This window comes from Bombina bombina, chromosome 3 (genome assembly GCF_027579735.1).
Source record: "Bombina bombina isolate aBomBom1 chromosome 3, aBomBom1.pri, whole genome shotgun sequence".
In the NCBI taxonomy this organism is placed as follows: domain Eukaryota; kingdom Metazoa; phylum Chordata; class Amphibia; order Anura; family Bombinatoridae; genus Bombina; species Bombina bombina.
Window position 1 is genome coordinate 712,852,064 of NC_069501.1, and position 21,658 is coordinate 712,873,721.

The 21,658-nt window shown below is 41.8% G+C and overlaps 1 protein-coding gene across 4 annotated transcripts in view; it reads left to right on the top strand.

Annotated features, from left to right (window-relative positions):
• The window catches only part of AKAP1 (A-kinase anchoring protein 1), a 236,336-nt gene that overhangs the window by 104,931 nt on the left and 109,747 nt on the right, over positions 1 to 21,658 (top strand). For all 4 annotated transcript variants that reach the window (XM_053707531.1, XM_053707529.1, XM_053707532.1 and 1 more), the window contains one exon: positions 1,315 to 3,715. In XM_053707531.1, coding sequence (XP_053563506.1) covers positions 1,339 to 3,715 — 2,377 coding nt within the window. In that variant the 5' untranslated portion in view covers positions 1,315 to 1,338. The remainder of the gene's footprint in view (positions 1 to 1,314; positions 3,716 to 21,658) is intronic.

Here is a 21,658-nt window from a genome sequence, read left to right on the forward strand (position 1 = left end):
TGTACCACCATTGCAGGCAGATAGGTTTGCAAGTGGTGAACCTGTCCGCCTGCAGTCACCACTTGCAATGTTGCATTACATGGTGAAATATAACATTGTGCAAGAGCAGGGCATGTCAATCACCATAAACTTTGCTCTTCATCGCCCAAAAAGCTTTGAAAGCTGCTTCATAAATTATATCCTAAAAGTAATATCGCCTCTCATGCACTTTTCCCCCCTAGAGAAAACAGACCCAGTTTAGCTATTCTCTCCTCAGTCTAAATCCTCCATCCCCCTTGTTAGTTTTGATGCCCTTCTCTGAACTTTGTGCTAATTCTGCAACATTCTTTTTTTTAAATTGGTCTTATAGTGACATAATTATGCTTTCCTCCCTTGCATCTAGGCCTCTTTTAATACATGCTAGATCTTATTAGCCTTAGAATCCATTGCCTTGCATTGCACACACTTTCTTTTTTTTTTTTTATCTATGAATTCTCTCAAATCCCTTTCCTCCTCTGTTTTGCCAAGTCTAGTTCCATTTAAATGATAGGTTGCCTGGCTGGTTTTACTTTAGAACCTTTTTACTGAAGAACCTTACATTTAGCAGTATTATAGATCATGTAGAACCTTACATATTAAATCCCATTTGCCATATTTTTTTTTTTGTAAATCCCCTTGCAAAGCAATTACATCTTGGATTGGGTTTAAAGTGATTGTATAGTTTATTGAATAAGTGCCCGGTATCTAAAAATAATCTTAACCCTTTTAAGATTATTTTTAGATACCGGGCACTTATTAATTAAACGTTACATTCACTTTAATTGTGGCTACCATTTCTTTAAGTGTTTTTATTGCAAGCATGAGGCAGTTAATTTAATCTGTTCATTTTTGTTAGTTGCTGCATGTGCGTTTAACCTATTAATATAAAAAAAGTTTTTAGTGCTTAATTTGAATTAAATCTATCTACAGATATTAAGCCTGTTCCATAATCTTTTCATGAGTTTGTATATTTTAGTTTTATTTGTGACTTATTGTAATAACAATAACTATGTACCTAAATGTCTCATCCTATCCTGATCTCCTCAAAAATACTGAACTGAATGTTTCTCATGGCAAACGAATACTTGTGATGTAAAGGAATGCTTTAAGGTTCCTCCACCCCTTTTGTGTTCCCAGTGGCTTGCAATACAAGCTGCATAGTATTAAAGGAATTGGTAATTGTAGGTCTGTTCCATAATTTGAATTGAAATTGTGCCCTTTTCAGTTAGCTAGAATTGAATAATCACTATTTGCAGGTATCAAACTGTTTTTGTAATAAGATGTTTTGTTTTTCAGGTTTCATTGTGGAGAACTTTAAAGATGGCTTTACGTCTGCGCATTATCTTCCCCTACGCGTTACCTGGAGTGCTGGCACTTATTGGTTGGTGGTGGTTTTTTTCTCGAAAGAAAGAGAAAAGTAGTAACCAAGAAAAGCGCATCACAGACTCTGCACTTGAAGTAGAGGCACTGGATGAACTAAAAGAACTTGTTTCCACAGAGGAAGTTATAAATGATTCAACTACACTATCTTCGCAGCTGGACCTAGAGGAGAGCAGTGTAGTGCCAAGCTGCACCTCTTGTTCTTTGTCATCAGCAGAACTGATGGTTTACTTGTCAGAAGAAAAATCTGATGGCATATGTAAGACCAGACAAAGAGAATCCATAATTCCAAGCAATATTGTATGCCCTTCACAACCGTTTGCTGATGCTATGTTTAGTACACCCTTTAACACTGACAAACATGACGATTTGGAACCATGTGGTTCTGACAATACAAAGGAACTGGAGGCACTGGTTGATCAGACAGAGCTCATAACCACAGGGGAAGTTCTACATTATTCAGTAATACAGTCTGTGCAGCTGGACCAAGAGAGCAGCATTCTGCAGAGCTGTTCGTCATGCTCCTTGTCAGCAGATCTAGTGGTTTCGTCATTTGATGCCAACTCTGACTGCATATTTGAGGAGAGCATAGAAAATGAGTCCAAAGGTACAAACAATATACAATTCTCAGAAGAGACAACTATACCTCTAAGTGGGGTATTAAAAATGCAATCAGATGCTTATGGAGGCAGAAATGAAGATGTTGAAAATAAAGTTTCAGATTCTAAAACACTTCTCTATAGCTTACATGAGAACATAAAAGTAAAAAATGACCCAGAAGGGGTTTCTGAACTTAAAACTGATGTTTTATTAACTTTAAATAAATCTAGTGACAACACAATTGAATTAGAGCATGATGCTGGGGAAGTTTTTGAGAACTGCATGCTAAATAAAGAACTTGCACTTTATGTACAGGACACATGTTCAAAAAACCCTGAAACTTCCTTGATAGGAAATGATTGTCTTGCAGCGGCACATCAGAAAAGAGATGAACATGTGAGAACAGCCCCTGAAACCAAAGTAATTGAGAGTGATAAGGCAGGTGTCTTAGAGGGTAGTGACATCCATGAACTCAGCTCATCAGAAAAATGTCATTCTGAGACTTTGCAGAAGAGTATGGTTTCTCATGAACCGCAGCCGAAGAGTTGCGTAGAAAGTGTACAGACCAGTTATAAGGAGGTAGAAACATTGAGTAAAGTACCTGTATTAGTTCAACATGCATCAACAAAGGAAGATGAAAGGGAAAATATTAAAGATCCCAGTTGGATTTTAGAAAACCACACAGAGCATTGTTTGACAGAATGTCTTGAAGTTGTTCTAAGAAAGAAAGAAACCGACAGTATGTTGAAATGCAGTACTACTCCTGGTTTCAAGGAAGAACATCTTGACCATGGTAGCATGGAGTCTGTAGCCAAAGATCTGCTGTCCAGTAGCTGTATAGAGTCTGGCTGTACCGGAATATTAGTACAAGACATTGATGCCAATCTACTAAATGCATTTTCTCAGGATTTTGGAAATTATGAGCATTTGCCGACCTCTGAAACCGCAACTAAAAAGGTATCTGGAGAGATCTCAGGAGCATTACTTGGAGAATATGAAGTAAAGATGGTAGAGCAGTTGGCATTTAACATTATTTCCCAAGTAATTGTAGCTGCAAAGCAAGAAATTCTTTCTGGCACATTGAGTGATAGGTCAGATACAAGTTGCCAGATAATTCATGACAAACTTTGCGACTCAGATGTAGAGACATGCACATCTACACAAAGTAATCCTTTTGCACTTGAGCAGGTTAGCTCTGCTTCTAATGAACAAACTGAACACTTCTATGAAAAAGACCTGTCCTGTGAGTGTACACACCAAGAATTCAAATATATGGAAAATATTAAAAGTAAAAGAGGCAAGGCCAATACATCTTTAATGGAGGAAGAAATGCAAATACCAAAGACATCGGAGGGAACGATACACAAAGATCCAAACCTCAGTCCAGTTCAAGCTGGCGATTCTTTTGATGAAGCACATATGGTTATAGAGGACTCTAGTTTAAGTGTCTGTACGTCAGAAGATGGGATATGCATGGACGATCATTTGCATAGCACTAGACTATCAAGTTTTACTATTAGTTCCTATGATACTCTGAGCACATCGGGTATAGAATTATCAAGTGAGCAGATTAGTATGTCAAAAGTGAAAGTGAAGAATGCTAAAGAAGTGGTGAATAAGGGAGTTGTATACAGCAATGGAGATATAAAGGGAGGCTCTCCAGATGTGAAAAATGAGGCATCTTGGACAGCAGAAAATGAAGCTGATCACTCCGGAGGTAAGGCATTTTGAGAATTGAGTATGCATTTGTCAATATGAATGTGTCCATAGTACAATCTTGCATTCATCAAACCATTATTATTATTTTTTTAAGTTTTTTTTTTTTTTAGACCAAAAACTTCATCAGTCAAATCAAGAACTGTTACCTCTTTACTGAATGTCCTTTTTATTTCTCAGATATTCTTGATTTCCAAGTATTCTTAAAATAGTAGCCGTTATTTATAAAGGACCAGTATAGATTGATATTCTGTCTCTTAGGATGTTAAGTCCAAATGTACAGTGCCTCCATTTGTAAGCTTGTTTCACTACTCCTTGCTGAAACATGATCTATAATTCACTTTGTATAGCATGTTTGGTAGCTGATCCTAGTGTACGTTATCCCGATGAAGAATGCTCCATTAGCTTATCTACATAGAAAAGGTCTCACAGCCCCATTAATAGACTAAACTCTGTTGTTTTTTTCTGTGCTTATTCAATACGGGTGTGAGATAATAAAAATAACCTATCCTAGATTGTGGAAGCCAGTTCATTGCAAGGCATCTTGTCTTGCAACAGGAAAGTAGCCCTAAACATACTGCTAAAAGAGCAATGTATTTTAATTAGATCAGAAAGTGGAATGTTCCTGACTAGCCAACATGCCCTAAATTCAGCTTAACTTTACAACTAAAGATGGCTGCAGTACAACTATGGAACATTATCACCATGGCTTTACTAGCTGTAAGAATATTCTAAGAAAATATTACAAATCTGTTGCAGACTGCATGCATTTTAACGCAAAAATAAATAAAACAATCACCAAGTGCCAATTATGAGTACGAGGGATAACTTTCATATTCTTATTTTGGCTCCATAAAATGGACTGTGTAAAAAAGGCTGTTACTTACAAATTTAAAGGGACAGTCAACACCAGAATTGTTGTTTAATAAGAAAGATAATCCCTTTATTACCCATTCCCCAGTTTTGCATAACCAACGCTGTTATAGAAATACTTTTTACCTCTGTAATTACCTTGTATCTATGCCTCTGCAAACTGCCCCCTTATTTCAGTTCTTTTGACAGACTTGCATTTTAGACAATCAGTGCTCACTCCAGGGTAACTTCACGTGCATGAGCTCAATGTTATCATATGAAACACATGAACGCCCTCTAATGGTCAAAATGCATTGATTAGAGGCAGTCTCCAAAGTCTAAGAAATTAGCATATGACCCTTTTAGGTTTAGCTTTCAACTAAGATTGCCAAGAGAACAAAGCAAAATTGGTGATAAAAGTAAATTGGAAAGTTGTTTAAAATTACATTCCCTATTTCTCCAACATAGGTGTGTCCGGTCCACGGCGTCATCCTTACTTGTGGGATATTCTCTTCCCCAACAGGAAATGGCAAAGAGCCCAGCAAAGCTGGTCACATGATCCCTCCTAGGCTCCGCCTACCCCAGTCATTCTCTTTGCCGTTGTACAGGCAACATCTCCACGGAGATGGCTTAGAGTTTTTTAGTGTTTAACTGTAGTTTTTATTATTCAATCAAGAGTTTGTTATTTTGAAATAGTGCTGGTATGTACTATTTACTCAGAAACAGAAAAGAGATGAAGATTTCTGTTTGTATGAGGAAAATGATTTTAGCAACCGTCACTAAAATCCATGGCTGTTCCACACAGGACTGTTGAGAGCAATTAACTTCAGTTGGGGGAACAGTGTGCAGTCTCTTGCTGCTTGAGGTATGACACATTCTAACAAGACGATGTAATGCTGGAAGCTGTCATTTTCCCTATGGGATCCGGTAAGCCATGTTTATTACGATTGTAAATAAGGGCTTCACATGGGCTTATTAAGACTGTAGACTTTTTCTGGGCTAAATCGATTCATTATTAACACATATTTAGCCTTGAGGAATCATTTTATTTGGGTTTTTTGATATAATATCATCGGCAGGCACTGTTTTAGACACCTTATTCTTTAGGGGCTTTCCCAAAGCATAGGCAGAGTCTCATTTTCGCGCCGGTGTTGCGCACTTGTTTTTGAGAGGCATGGCATGCAGTCGCATGTGAGAGGAGCTCTGATACTTAGAAAAGACTTTCTGAAGGCGTCATTTGGTATCGTATTCCCCTTTGGGCTTGGTTGGGTCTCAGCAAAGCAGATACCAGGGACTGTAAAGGGGTTAAAGTTAAAAACGGCTCCGGTTCCGTTATTTTAAGGGTTAAAGCTTCCAAATTTGGTGTGCAATACTTTTAAGGCTTTAAGACACTGTGGTGAAAATTTGGTGAATTTTGAACAATTCCTTCATGTTTTTTCGCAATTGCAGTAATAAAGTGTGTTCAGTTTAAAATTTAAAGTGACAGTAACGGTTTTATTTTAAAACGTTTTTTGTACTTTGTTATCAAGTTTATGCCTGTTTAACATGTCTGAACTACCAGATAGACTGTGTTCTGAATGTGGGGAAGCCAGAATTCCTATTCATTTAAATAAATGTGATTTATGTGACAATGACAATGATGCCCAAGATGATTCCTCAAGTGAGGGGAGTAAGCATGGTACTGCATCATTCCCTCCTTCGTCTACACGAGTCTTGCCCACTCAGGAGGCCCCTAGTACATCTAGCGCGCCAATACTCCTTACTATGCAACAATTAACGGCTGTAATGGACAATTCTGTCAAAAACATTTTAGCCAAAATGAACACTTATCAGCGTAAGCGCGACTGCTCTGTTTTAGATACTGAAGAGCATGACGACGCTAATAATAATGTTTCTGAAGGGCCCCTAACCCAGTCTGATGGGGCCAGGGAGGTTTTGTCTGAGGGAGAAATTACTGATTCAGGGAACATTTCTCAACAAGCTGAACCTGATGTGATTACATTTAAATTTAAGTTGGAACATCTCCGCATTCTGCTTAAGGAGGTATTATCCACTCTGGATGATTGTGACAAGTTGGTCATCCCAGAGAAACTATGTAAAATGGACAAGTTCCTAGAGGTGCCGGGGCTCCCAGAAGCTTTTCCTATACCCAAGCGGGTGGCGGACATTGTTAATAAAGAATGGGAAAGGCCCGGTATTCCTTTCGTCCCTCCCCCCATATTTAAAAAATTGTTTCCTATGGTCGACCCCAGAAAGGACTTATGGCAGACAGTCCCCAAGGTCGAGGGAGCGGTTTCCACTTTAAACAAACGCACCACTATACCCATAGAGGATAGTTGTGCTTTCAAAGATCCTATGGATAAAAAATTAGAAGGTTTGCTTAAAAAGATGTTTGTTCAGCAGGGTTACCTTCTACAACCAATTTCATGCGTTGTCCCTGTCGCTACAGCCGCATGTTTCTGGTTCGATGAGCTGATAAAGGCGGTCGATAGTGATTCTCCTCCTTATGAGGAGATTATGGACAGAATCAATGCTCTCAAATTGGCTAATTCTTTTACCCTAGACGCCACTTTGCAATTGGCTAAATTAGCGGCTAAGAATTCTGGGTTTGCTATTGTGGCGCGCAGAGCGCTTTGGTTGAAATCTTGGTCGGCTGATGCGTCTTCCAAGAACAAGCTACTTAACATTCCTTTCAAGGGGAAAACGCTGTTTGGCCCTGACTTGAAAGAGATTATCTCTGATATCACTGGGGGTAAGGGCCACGCCCTTCCTCAGGATCGGCCTTTCAAGACAAAAAATAAACCTAATTTTCGTCCCTTTCGTAGAAACGGACCAGCCCAAAGTGCTACGTCCTCTAAGCAAGAGGGTAATACTTGCCAAGCCAGCTTGGAGACCAATGCAAGGCTGGAACAAGGGAAAACAGGCCAAGAAACCTGCCACTGCTACCAAGACAGCATGAAATGTTGGCCCCCGATCCGGGACCGGATCTGGTGGGGGGCAGACTCTCTCTCTTCGCTCAGGCTTGGGCAAGAGATGTTATGGATCCTTGGGCACTAGAAGTAGTCTCCCAAGGTTATCTTCTGGAATTCAAGGGGCTTCCCCCAAGGGGGAGGTTCCACAGGTCTCAGTTGTCTTCAGACCACATAAAAAGACAGGCATTCTTACATTGTGTAGAAGACCTGTTAAAAATGGGAGTGATTCATCCTGTTCCATTAAGAGAACAAGGGATGGGGTTCTACTCCAATCTGTTCATAGTTCCCAAAAAAGAGGGAACGTTCAGACCAATCTTAGATCTCAAGATCTTAAACAAGTTTCTCAAGGTTCCATCGTTCAAGATGGAAACCATTCAAACTATTCTTCCTTCATCCAGGAAGGTCAATTCATGACCACGGTGGATTTAAAGGATGCGTATCTACATATTCCTATCCACAAGGAACATCATCGGTTCCTAAGGTTCGCATTCCTGGACAAGCATTACCAGTTCGTGGCGCTTCCTTTCGGATTAGCCACTGCTCCAAGGATTTTCACAAAGGTACTAGGGTCCCTTCTAGCTGTGCTAAGATCAAGGGGCATTGCTGTAGTACCTTACTTGGACGACATTCTGATTCAAGCGTCGTCCCTTACTCAAGCAAAGGCTCACACGGACATAGTCCTGGCCTTTCTCAGATCTCACGGATGGAAAGTGAACGTGGAAAAGAGTTCTCTATCTCCGTCAACAAGGGTTCCCTTCTTGGGAACAATAATAGACTCCTTAGAAATGAGGATATTTCTGACAGAGGCCAGAAAAACAAAGCTTCTAGACTCTTGTCGGATACTTCATTCCGTTCCTCTTCCTTCCATAGCTCAGTGCATGGAAGTGATCGGGTTGATGGTAGCGGCAATGGACATAGTTCCTTTTGCTCGCATTCATCTAAGACCATTACAACTGTGCATGCTCAGTCAGTGGAATGGGGACTATACAGACTTGTCTCCGAAGATACAAGTAAATCAGAAGACCAGAGACTCACTCCGTTGGTGGCTGTCCCTGGACAACCTGTCACGAGGGATGACATTCCGCAGACCAGAGTGGGTCATTGTCACGACCGACGCCAGTCTGATGGGCTGGGGGCGCGGTCTGGGGATCCCTGAAAGCTCAGGGTCTTTGGTCTCGGGAAGAATCTCTTCTACCGATAAATATTCTGGAACTGAGAGCGATATTCAATGCTCTCAAGGCTTGGCCTCAGCTAGCGAGGGCCAAGTTCATACGGTTTCAATCAGACAACATGACAACTGTTGCGTACATCAACCATCAGGGGGGAACAAGGAGTTCCCTGGCGATGGAAGAAGTGACCAAAATCATTCTATGGGCGGAGTCTCACTCCTGCCACCTGTCTGCTATTCACATCCCAGGAGTGGAAAATTGGGAAGCGGATTTTCTGAGTCGTCAGACATTGCATCCGGGGGAGTGGGAACTCCATCCGGAAATCTTTGCCCAAGTCACTCAGCTGTGGGGCATTCCAGACATGGATCTGATGGCCTCTTGTCAGAACTTCAAAGTTCCTTGCTACGGGTCCAGATCCAGGGATCCCAAGGCGGCTCTAGTGGATGCACTAGTAGCACCTTGGACCTTCAAACTAGCTTATGTGTTCCCGCCGTTTCCTCTCATCCCCAGGCTGGTAGCCAGGATCAATCAGGAGAGGGCGTCGGTGATCTTGATAGCTCCTGCGTGGCCACGCAGGACTTGGTATGCAGATCTGGTGAATATGTCATCGGCTCCACCTTGGAAGCTACCTTTGAGACGAGACCTTCTTGTTCAGGGTCCGTTCGAACATCCGAACCTGGTTTCACTCCAGCTGACTGCTTGGAGATTGAACGCTTGATCCTATCGAAGCGAGGGTTCTCAGATTCTGTTATCGATACTCTGGTTCAGGCCAGAAAGCCTGTAACTAGAAAGATTTACCACAAAATTTGGAAAAAATATATCTGTTGGTGTGAATCTAAAGGATTCCCTTGGGATAAGGTTAAGATTCCTAAGATTCTATCCTTCCTTCAAGAAGGATTGGAAAAAGAATTAAGCCTGTTTACAAACCTTTGACTCCTCCTTGGAGTCTCAATTTAGTTCTTTCAGTTCTTCAGGGGGTTCCGTTTGAACCCTTACATTCCGTTGATATTAAGTTATTATCTTGGAAAGTTTTGTTTTTAGTTGCAATTTCTTCTGCTAGAAGAGTTTCAGAATTATCTGCTCTGCAGTGTTCTCCTCCTTATCTGGTGTTCCATGCAGATAAGGTGGTTTTACGTACTAAACCTGGTTTTCTTCCAAAAGTTGTTTCTAACAAAAACATTAACCAGGAGATTATCGTACCTTCTCTGTGTCCGAAACCAGTTTCAAAGAAGGAACGTTTGTTGCACAATTTGGATGTTGTTCGCGCTCTAAAATTCTATTTAGATGCTACAAAGGATTTTAGACAAACATCTTCCTTGTTTGTTGTTTATTCCGGTAAAAGGAGAGGTCAAAAAGCAACTTCTACCTCTCTCTCTTTTTGGATTAAAAGCATCATCAGATTGGCTTACGAGACTGCCGGACGGCAGCCTCCCGGAAGAATCACAGCTCATTCCACTAGGGCTGTGGCTTCCACATGGGCCTTCAAGAACGAGGCTTCTGTTGATCAGATATGTAGGGCAGCGACTTGGTCTTCACTGCACACTTTTACCAAATTTTACAAGTTTGATACTTTTGCTTCTTCTGAGGCTATTTTTGGGAGAAAGGTTTTGCAAGCCGTGGTGCCTTCCATTTAGGTGACCTGATTTGCTCCCTCCCTTCATCCGTGTCCTAAAGCTTTGGTATTGGTTCCCACAAGTAAGGATGACGCCGTGGACCGGACACACCTATGTTGGAGAAAACAGAATTTATGTTTACCTGATAAATTACTTTCTCCAACGGTGTGTCCGGTCCACGGCCCGCCCTGGTTTTTTTAATCAGGTCTGATAATTTATTTTCTTTAACTACAGTCACCACGGTACCATATGGTTTCTCCTATGCTAATATTCCTCCTTAACGTCGGTCGAATGACTGGGGTAGGCGGAGCCTAGGAGGGATCATGTGACCAGCTTTGCTGGGCTCTTTGCCATTTCCTGTTGGGGAAGAGAATATCCCACAAGTAAGGATGACGCCGTGGACCGGACACACCGTTGGAGAAAGTAATTTATCAGGTAAACATAAATTCTGTTTTCAATCATGAGTTTTTTTTGGACTTGACTGTCTCTTTAATTGTTTTGAAGGTTATAAGTCAAATTAAAGGTGACAGGTTGCAATAGTTTCAGTTTAAACCAAAAATGGAGTACAACTGCGTGCATAGACAATTGTGTGCCATTGTACAAAATGCCTATGGCCTGCACTGTAAAATGTCTTTAGTCAATTGCTTTAAAAATATATTTGTACTGGGAAAAATATGCTCTAATTCTTTAGAGCATGTAATTGTTTCACTTTCTGTGTAACTTTGTGTTTAACACTACAAAATTGTCTCCCCCCCCCCCCCCCCCCCACTGCAGTGTCCCTTTAAGTCCAGTATATTATAGTGATTTAACCAGGTATCGCGGATATACTTCAAAGTGAAATGATCAACTGGATAATTAGTTGCATGGAACACAAGTTCCTGTATGTTCTTTATTGTCATATTCCATTTTTGTTGCATGTCTATAAAAATTAATTTAAAAACCCTTTTTTGTTAGGTGTGCTTTGCAACTTCCTTTTTAAAAACAAAACAAAACTGACCACCTCCTATTGGTTAAAGCACCCCACCCAAACCCGGGTGTACTCATGACAGTGCATTGGAGTTGTATATAAAGCCATGGAATTTGATTCTATTGTAAAGAGAGAAGCAGGAATGATTCAGCCCATAAAGGCAAAGTATTGTAGTGCTAGCATCAGTCAACATTGGGACACCTTGTAAGTAGGTGACTGGATAAGCAGAATTTGGCTATATTGTGTGACTAAGATCCTAATTTTAAAATAAAAGCATCAGTGATTTGTGCAGGCACTCCCCCCCCCCCTTTTAAAAATGTTTTATTTTGTGCTCCTCTGTTTTGTGTAACTATTTGGTCTCATTGGTTGCACTTCCAAAGATATATTTAAACTTTTTGTAAGGGGTGCTAAACTGATTTTTGGACTTTGGTCTACACCAGAATTATTGTTGTTTACAAAGATAGATAATCACTTTTATTACCCATTCCCCAGTTTTGCATAACCAACACTGTTATATTAAAGTGAATATAAAGTTTAATGGAATAAGTGATCTGTTTTTAAAAATACTCTTAAAAACAGGGGCACTTTCATTCATTAAACTTTACAATGCAGCTTCTTTTTTAAAATACCTTTCTTTATGGAAAGCAGACCGATGCTTCTCAGCTCGCAGCTCTTGCTGTAGTTAGATTGATGACGAATCGGGCTTCCTCCAATCACTGCATTCCCCCTTTGGCGTCCAGCTCATGGGACCACTCAACGATTAGTGGAAGCCGGATTCGTCAATGCTGTGCCAACTACAGCATGAGATGAGGGCGGAGGCTCGCCGATCTGCTTTCCATAAAGAAATGCATTTTTTAAAAAAGCTTCATTGTGAAGGTTAATGAATAAAGGTGCACCTGTTTTTAAGAGTATTTTTCATTAAGGGGACACTGTACCCAAATTTTTTTCTTTCATGATTCAGATAGAGCATGCAATTTTAAGCAACTTTCTAATTTACTCCTATGATCACATTTTATTCATTCTCTTGGCATCTTTATTTTAAAGGCAAGAATTTAAGTTTAGATGCCGGCCCATTTTTGGTGAACAACCTGGGTTGTCTTTGCTGATTGGACGGCACCAATAAACAAGTGCTGTCCATGGTTCTGAACCACAAATTGGCTGGCTCCTTAGCTTAGATGCCTTTTTCAAATAAAGAAAGCAAGAGAATGAAGAAAAATTGATAATAGGAGTAAATTAGAAAGTTGCTTAAAATTGCTTGCTCTATATCAATCGCAAAAGAAAAAAATGTTGGTTCAGTGTCCCTTTAAACTTCACTTTAACCCTTTGAGTGCTAAGCACTTTCCCACCTGGGTGCTAAGGTTTTTTTTTTTTAAGTTTTTTTTATTTGTTATTTTTTAATTTATGCTTTTAACAAAATGTTTTAACTTTTTTTTTCTCCAACATTGGTGTGTCCGGTCCACGGCGTCATCCATTACTTGTGGGAAATATTCTCCCCCACAGGGAAAGGCAAGGAGAGCACACAGCAAGAGCTGTCCATATAGCTCCCCCTCTAGCTCTGCCCCACAGTCATTCTCCTTGCCGCTCTGAACAAGTAGCATCTCCACGGGGATGGCGAGGAGTTTGTGGTGTTAGTTGTAGTTTTTTATTTCTTCTATCAAGAGTTTATTTTAAAATAGTGCTGGCTATTTACAACAGAAAAGTGATGAAGATTTCTGTTTAAGAGGGCTATGATTTTAGCACAAGTAACTAAAATCCATTACTGTTACCACGCAGGACTGTTGAAACTAGAGAACTTCAGTTGGGGGTAACAGCTTGCAGACTCATCTGCTTCAGGTATGACTAGTCTCCTAACAACACAGGCTAATATAAAAAAATAAAAAGAGAGAAGCGCTCAACCTGGGAACGAACAATAGCATAATAGCTTTTTCTATGGCTAGTTACCACCCTAGAAGCAGCCTCTTTTTGCTCAATACGTGCCTTTCACATAGAAAAACTTTCCTGTAGCATATCAGTCTGATCCTGACTTCACAGTACAGTCCAGCCCCGAAATACCAGGCAATCCCTCTCTGAACAAGAGAAACAGCAAAACCCCAGACATACGTTTCGGCCTATTGTGGGCCTCGTCAGTGAGGTGCAGCTTCTCTCTTTGTATGCAAATTATTATGACCCTGGGGAAGTCTCCCTATGGGTGATGGGGGAAACCAGACGTGGACTCCTTGCCCAGTGTGCTTAGAGGAATGTGGCTGCACCTCACTGACGAGGCCCATAGGAGGCCGAAACGATCGTCTGGGGTTGTCATGTTCCTTGTTCAGAGGAGAATTGCCTGGTATTTCGGGGCTGGACTGACCTTACTGGCAGGATCAGACTGATATACTTCAGGAAAGTTTTCTTCTGTGAAAAGCACACTGGTCTAAAAGAGGCTGCTTCCGGGTGGTAAATCGCCATAGAACAAGCCACTGAGCTGCTGTTCGTTCCTGGTAGAGCGCTTCTCTCTTCGTATGCAAATTATTATGACCCTGGGGAAGTCTCCCTATGGGTGATGGGGGAAACCAGACGTGGACTCCTTGCCCAGTGTGCTTAGAGGAATGTGGCTGCACCTTACTGTCGAGGCCCATAGGAGGCCGAAACGATCGTCTGGGGTTGTCATGTTCCTTGTTCAGAGGAGAATTGCCTGGTATTTCGGGGCTGGACTGACCTTACTGGCAGGATCAGACTGATATACTTCAGGAAAGTTTTCTTCTGTGAAAAGCACACTGGTCTAAAAGAGGCTGCTTCCGGGTGGTAAATCGCCATAGAACAAGCCACTGAGCTGTTGTTCGTTCCTGGTAGAGCGCTTCTCTCTTCGTATACAGGCTAATGCTAGATGACAGTCATTTTTCCCCTCAGGGAAAACGGTAAGCCATTTTTCTTTCACCTCAGCAAAAAAGATAACAGGCTTCCTTTTTTTGAATTTTATGCTGGTAGACACTGTTAGGGGCCAAATCGATTGGTTTTTATTGCAATATCATGGCATATGAAATGTTTTATGAGCTCATATACACTTGGGGACGTTTTTTATTGATCTGGCTTGTTTTAGACACCTAAATCTATTCAGGAAGGCCCCTTCACTCTAGTGTACTGAGGGAGGAGGCTTCATTTTGGCGCTTCAGCTGCGCAGTTGATTTTCAAGGCAGTGCATGCAGTCTCATGTAAGAGGGTCCTGTGGCTCAGAAAGTGACTCCAGAAAGCTTATTTTTGTGGATGGTTGACCCCTAAGGAAGGTAAAATGCTGTAGCAATGCTGTAGCAGGGATTGTGGTGTATAAAAATGGTTAAATCCAACACTTTGCTCCGGTTTGCTTGTTTTAAGAGCTAGAGTCTCCATATTTGCTGTGTAATACTTTTTAAGCATTAAGACACTAGGGTCCAAATTTCATAAAAATCGGATATTGCCTTCATAGTTTTTTGAACATTCAGAAATAAAGTGTCATTTTATTATTTAAAGAGACAGTAACGTTTTTGTTAAAAAATCGTTTTTATTGCATTGTTTGCCTGCCTAAATCTGTTTAACATGTCTGGGCCATCAGATAACCTATGTTCTGTGTGTGTAGAGACAAATGTGGTTCCCCCTTCGAGTGTTTGTGATGATTGTGCCATAGCGTCCAAACAAAATAAGGACAGCTCTGTTACATTTCATAATGTTGCCCAAGATGATTTATCTAATGAAGGTAGTGGGGATAGTTCTACATCCTCTCCTTCTGTGTCTACACCAGCTTTGCCCGCGCAGGCGACACCTAGCGCGCCAGTGCTTATTTCTGTGCAACAATTGACAGCAGTAGTGGATAATTCTATAGCAAATCTTTTATCCAAACTGCCAGCATTTCAGAGAAAGCGTGATTGTTCAGTTTTAAATACAGATAAAAAAGAGGAACAATCAGACGCTGACTATGCCTTATCTATTTTACCCTCACATCAATCAGAATTGGCTGTGAGGGAAGGGCTGTCTGAGGGTGAAATTTCAGACTCAGGAAAAATTTCTCAACAGGCAGAACCTGATATAGTAGCATTTAAGTTTAAGCTAGAACATCTCCGCGCTTTGCTTAAGGAGGTATTAGCTACTCTGGATGACTGTGATTCTATGGTAGTACCAGAGAAGTTGTGCAAATTGGACAAATTTTTAGAGGTCCCAGTGCACGACAATGCTTTTCCTATACCCAAGAGGGTAGCGAGCATAGTGGATGAGTGGGAGAAGCCAGGTGTACCCTTTGCCCCACCTCCTATATTTAAGAAAATGTTTCCCATAATAGACCCTAGAAGGGACGCATGGCAGACGGTCCCGAAGGTTGAGGGAGCTGTTTCAACACTAGCGAAGCTCACAACTATTCCTATAGAGGACAGCTGCGCTTTCAAAGATCCTATGGATAAAAAATTGGAAGGATTGCTTAAAAAGATTTTTGTTCAGCAAGGGTTCATCCTTCAACCAGCTACGTGTGTTATTACTGTCACTTCAGCTGCGTCCTTTTGGTTCGAGGAACTAGAAAGGTCGCTCCAGAAAAACTTCCTATGAAGAAGTCATGGACAGAATTCACGCATTAAAGTTAGCTAATGCCTTTATATTGGATGCCGCTTTTCAAATAACGAAATTGGCGGCGAAAAACTCAGGTTTTGCTATAGTAGCGCGGAGGGCTATTTGGCTAAAATCCTGGTTGGCAGATGTGTCGTCCAAGACTAAGTTACTTAATATTCCTTTCAAGGGTAAGACCCTTTTTGGGCCGGAATTGAAGGAAATTATTTCAGACATCACTGGGGGTAAGGGCCATGCCCTCCCACAGGATAGGCCTTTTAAGGCTAAGAACAAGTCAAATTTTCGTTCCTTTCGCAATTTCAGGAACGGACCGGCTAATAACTCCACTGCCGCTAGACAAGAAGGTAACGCGGCCCAGCCCAAACCCGCTTGGAAGCCCATGCAAGGCTGGAATAAGGGTAAACAGACGAAGAAACCTGCTGCTGCTACCAAGACAGCATGAAGGGGTAGCCCCCGATCCGGGACCGGATCTGGTAGGGGGCAGACTATCTCTCTTCGCTCAGGCTTGGGCAAGAGATGTTCCGGATCCCTGGGCACTAGAGATGGTCTCCAAGGAATACCTACTAGACTTCAAGGGACTTCCTCCAAAGGGAAGATTCCACCTGTCTCGCTTATCTTCAGACCAGATAAAGAAACAGGCATTCTTACATTGTGTAAGAGACCTATCAAAGATGGGAGTGATAAACCCAGTCCCCTCCGGGGAACAAGGTCTAGGTTTTTACTCAAACCTGTTTGTGGTTCCCAAAAAAGAGGGAACTTTCAGGCCAATTCTGGATTTAAAGATATTAAACAAGTTCCTCAGAGTTCCATCCTTCAAAATGGAAACCATTCGGACAATCTTGCCGACAATCCAGCAGGGTCAATATTTGACTACCGTGGATCTAAAGGATGCATATCCCAATCCACAAAACTCATCAGTTCCTGAGGTTCGCTTTTCTGGACAAACATTACCAGTTCGTGGCTCTTCCATTCGGTTTAGCCACCACTCCCAGAATTTTCACAAAGGTGCTAGGGTCCCTTCTAGCGGTCCTAAGGCCGAGGGGCATCGCTGTGGCACCTTATCTAGACGACATCCTAATCCAAGCGTCGTCTCTTTCCAAAGCAAGGGCCCACACGGACATTGTGTTGGCTTTTCTCAGATCTCATGGGTGGAAGGTGAACATAGAAAAGAGTTCACTGTCACCGTCCACAAGGGTTCCTTTTCTGGGAACAATAATAGATTCTGTGGAAATGAAGATCTTCCTGACAGAAGTCAGAAAGTTAAAGCTTCTAAATGCTTGTCGAGTTCTTCATTCTATTCCTCAACCCTCCATAGCTCAGTGCATGGAAGTAATAGGACTAATGGTCGCAGCAATGGACGTGGTTCCTTTTGCTCGAATTCATCTAAGACCATTACAGCTGTGCATGCTCAATCAGTGGAATGGGGACTATACAGACTTGTCTCCCCAAATTCAAGTAGACCAGGTAACCAGGGACTCACTTCTCTGGTGGTTGACCCAGGATCACCTGTCTCAGGGAATGAGTTTCCGCAGACCGGAGTGGGTCATTGTCACGACCGACGCCAGCCCCTTGGGTTGGGGCGAAGTCTGGGACTCTCTGGAAGCTCAGGGTCTATGGTCTCGAGAAGAGTCTCTCCTCCCGATAAACATTTTGGAACTAAGAGCAATATTCAATGCGCTCCTGGCTTGGCCTCAACTAGCGGAAGCCAGGTTCATAAGGTTTCAGTCGGACAACATAACGACTGTTGCGTACATCAATCATCAGGGGGGAACAAAGAGTTCCTTGGCGATGAGCGAGGTGTCCAAGATCATCAAATGGGCGGAGGATCACTCCTGCCATCTATCTGCAATTCACATCCCAGGAGTAGACAACTGGGAGGCGGACTATTTGAGTCGTCAGACTTTCCATCCGGGGGAGTGGGAACTCCACCCGGAGGTCTTTGCCCAGTTAACCCAATTATGGGGCATTCCAGACATGGATCTGATGGCGTCCCGTCAGAACTTCAAGATTCCTTGTTACGGGTCCAGATCCAGGGATCCCAAGGCGACTCTAGTGGATGCATTAGTGACGCCTTGGTCGTTCAACCTAGCGTATGTGTTTCCACCGTTTCCTCTCCTTCCCAGGCTCATAGCCAGGATCAAACAGGAAGGCCTCGGTGATTCTGATAGCTCCTGGGTGGCCACGCAGGACTTGGTATGCAGACCTGGTGAATATGTCATCGGCTCCACCATGGAAGCTACCTTTGAGACAGGATCTTCTAGTACAAGGTCCATTCGAACATCCAAATCTAGTTTCTCTGCAGCTGACTGCTTGGAAATTGAACGCTTGTTTTTATCCAAGCGTGGGTTTTCAAATTCGGTGATAGATACTCTGGTCCAAGCCAGAAAACCTGTGACTAGAAAGATTTACCATAAAATATGGAAAAAATATATCTGTTGGTGTGAATCCAAGGGATTCTCCTGGAGTAAGATTAAAATTCCAAAGATTCTCTCCTTTCTCCAAGAATGTTTGGATAAAGGGTTGTCAGCGAGTTCTCTAAAGGGACAGATTTCTGCTTTATCTTTCTTGTTACACAAACGACTGGCAGCTGTGCCAGATGTACAAGCTTTTGTTCAGGCTTTGGTCAGAATCATGCCTGTTTACAGACCCATGACTCCTCCTTGGAGTCTAAATTTAGTTCTTTCAGTTCTTCAAGGGGTTCCGTTTGAACCTTTACATTCCATAGATATTAAGTTACTATCTTGGAAAGTTCTGTTTTTGGTTGCTATTTCTTCTGCTAGAAGAGTTTCTGAATTATCTGCTTTGCAGTGTGATCCACCCTATCTGGTGTTCGATTCAGATAAGGTTGTTTTGCGTACTAAGCCTGGTTTTCTTCCAAAAGTTGTTTCCAACAAGAATATTAACCAGGAAATAGTTGTTCCTTCTCTGTGTCCGAATCCAGTTTCAAAGAAGGAACGTTTGTTACACAATTTAGATGTAGTCCGTGCTTTAAAGTTCTATTTAGAAGCAACAAAAGATTTTAGACAAACCTCATCTTTGTTTGTCGTTTACTCTGGTGAGAGGAGAGGTCAAAAAGCTACTGCTACCTCTTTCTTTCTGGCTGAAAAGCATTATCCGATTGGCTTATGAGACTGCCGGACGGCAGCCTCCTGAACGAATCACAGCTCACTCTACTAGGGCTGTGGCTTCCACATGGGCCTACAAGAACGAGGCTTCTGTTGATCAGATATGTAAGGCAGCGACTTGGTCTTCTCTGCACACTTTTGCCAAATTCTACAAATTTGATACTTATGCTTCTTCGGGGGCTATTTTTGGGAGAGAGGTTTTGCAAGCCGTGGTGCCTTCCATTTAGGTAACCTGATTTGCTCCCTCCCTTCATCCGTGTCCTAAAGCTTTGGTATTGGTTCCCACAAGTAATGGATGACGCCGTGGACCGGACACACCAATGTTGGAGAAAACAGAATTTATGCTTACCTGATAAATTACTTTCTCCAACGGTGTGTCCGGTCCACGGCCCGCCCTGGTTTTCCTAATCAGGTTGAAATTTTTTTTCTTTATACACTACAGTCACCACGGCACCCTATAGTTTCTCCTTTTTCTCCTAACAGTCGGTCGAATGACTGGGGGGCGGAGCTAGAGGGGGAGCTATATGGACAGCTCTTGCTGTGTGCTCTCCTTGCCTTTCCCTGTGGGGGAGAATATTTCCCACAAGTAATGGATGACGCCGTGGACCGGACACACCGTTGGAGAAAGTAATTTATCAGGTAAGCATAAATTCTGTTTTTTTTTTTTGTTTTTTTTTCCCAGATCCCCAAGACTTACACTGTTGGAAAGGTTAGGCGATTGGTCTTGGGAGTCTGTAGCTGCTTAGATGCCTGAGATACAGGCTTTTAAGCAGCATGCTCGCTGCTGCTATACTTAACATTAAGTATAAATAAAGTTGCGCAGTGACGTCACTGCACATAACGTGAAGTCCCGGCGATGCCTGTCATTCTACAGGCACGATCGCCGGGGTAGGAGTGGGTGAGAGCCCCCAGATCCTCCCTCAAGGTGGGGAGAGTGCTAGTGAAGGCTCTGAGCCATCATTAGCACAAGGGTGGGAAACCTTTGTGACAGCTCAGAGCCGTCATTAGCACTCAAGGGGTTAATATACTTTTTACATCTCTGATTACCTTGTATCTAAGCCTCTGCAGACTGCCCACTTATATCAGATTTTTTAAGACTTGCGGGAGTGAGCACAATGTTATCTATATGACACACATGAACTTGTGCTGTCTAGCTGTGAAAAACTGTCAAAATGCAGTGAGATAAGGAGATCTTTTTGCATATATTTTATTTCATAGTGGGCTAACACAGGTAGGAAAATTGAGCATGCATGGCTTTCACTAATGCTTATTGAGAACTGGTGACGTAATTGCAACCGACCTCACCCTTGCTGAGTTACTGTAGCAGCAGTGAATCAGACAACAGTAGCAGAAGGTAGATGTCATTACAGTCAAATAGGGGTGTCCAACATTTTCACATAAGCAGTGGCTGTGCCAAAATGTTCACTGATATATAGCCAAACATGAGTCTAATCTGCCTAGCCGTGTGGTGCAATGATGTGTATTGTGTTCATTGTATTTATGTAGACAGGCACACCCAGAACATATGCGCTTATTTTGTAGTGCATAGTTGTTTCTTAATATTATTTGAATATTAAAGGTCCATTAAGCACTTTTAGAAGGTAATGTAAAATCATAAATCGTACATATAAAAAAAAAAAAAACCCTCTGCAATATACTTTATTTATTTCTTCTGTTATGTGTGATCAGTCCACGGGTCATCATTACTTCTGGGATATAACTCCTCCCCAACAGGAAATGCAAGAGGATTCACCCAGCAGAGCTGCATATAGCTCCTCCCCTCTACGTCAGTCCCAGTCATTCTCTTGCACCCAACGACTAGATAGGATGTGTGAGAGGACTATGGTGATTATACTTAGTTTTTATGACTTCAATCAAAAGTTTGTTATTTTAAAATAGCACCGGAGCGTGTTATTACTTCTCTGGCAGAGTTTGAGGAAGAATCTGACAGAGATTTTTTACTATGATTTTAACCGGAGTCGTTAAGATCATATTGCTGTTCTCGACCATCTGAGGGAGGTAAAGGCTTCAGATCAGGGGACAGCGGGCAGATGAATCTGCATTGAGGTATGTGGCAGTTTTTATTTTCTGAATGGAATTGATGAGAAAAGCCTGCCATACCGTTAAAATGACATGTATGTATACACTTCAGTATTCTGGGGATGGTATTTCACCGGAACTACTGTGTTAAGGTCACTAATCCTTTTAATAACTATTCTCATGTTAAACGTTTTTGCTGGAATGTAGAATCGTTTACATTGCTGAGGTACTGTGTGAATAAATGTTTGGGCATTATTTTCCACTTGGCAGTTTTTTGCTTTAATTGTGACAGTTTCGTTTCTCTTCACTGCTGTGTGGGAGAGGGAGGGGCCGTTTTTGGCGCTCTTTGCTACGCATCAAAAAATTCCAGTCAGCTACTTTTATATGTCCTGCATGATCCGGTTCATCTCTGACAGATCTCAGGGGTCTTCAAACTTCTTTGAAGGGAGGTAAATTCTCTCAGCAGAGCTGTGAGAATTCTTATAGTGACTGTGTATAAAAAACGTTGTTTTGTTTTTCTTATGTACAAATTTAATTAGTGTTGTTTTTTACTAATGGGAACAAACCTTTGCTAAAAGTTGTGTTGTTTTAAAATTTGATGCAATAACTGTTTTTCAGTTCATTATTTCAACTGTCATTTAAT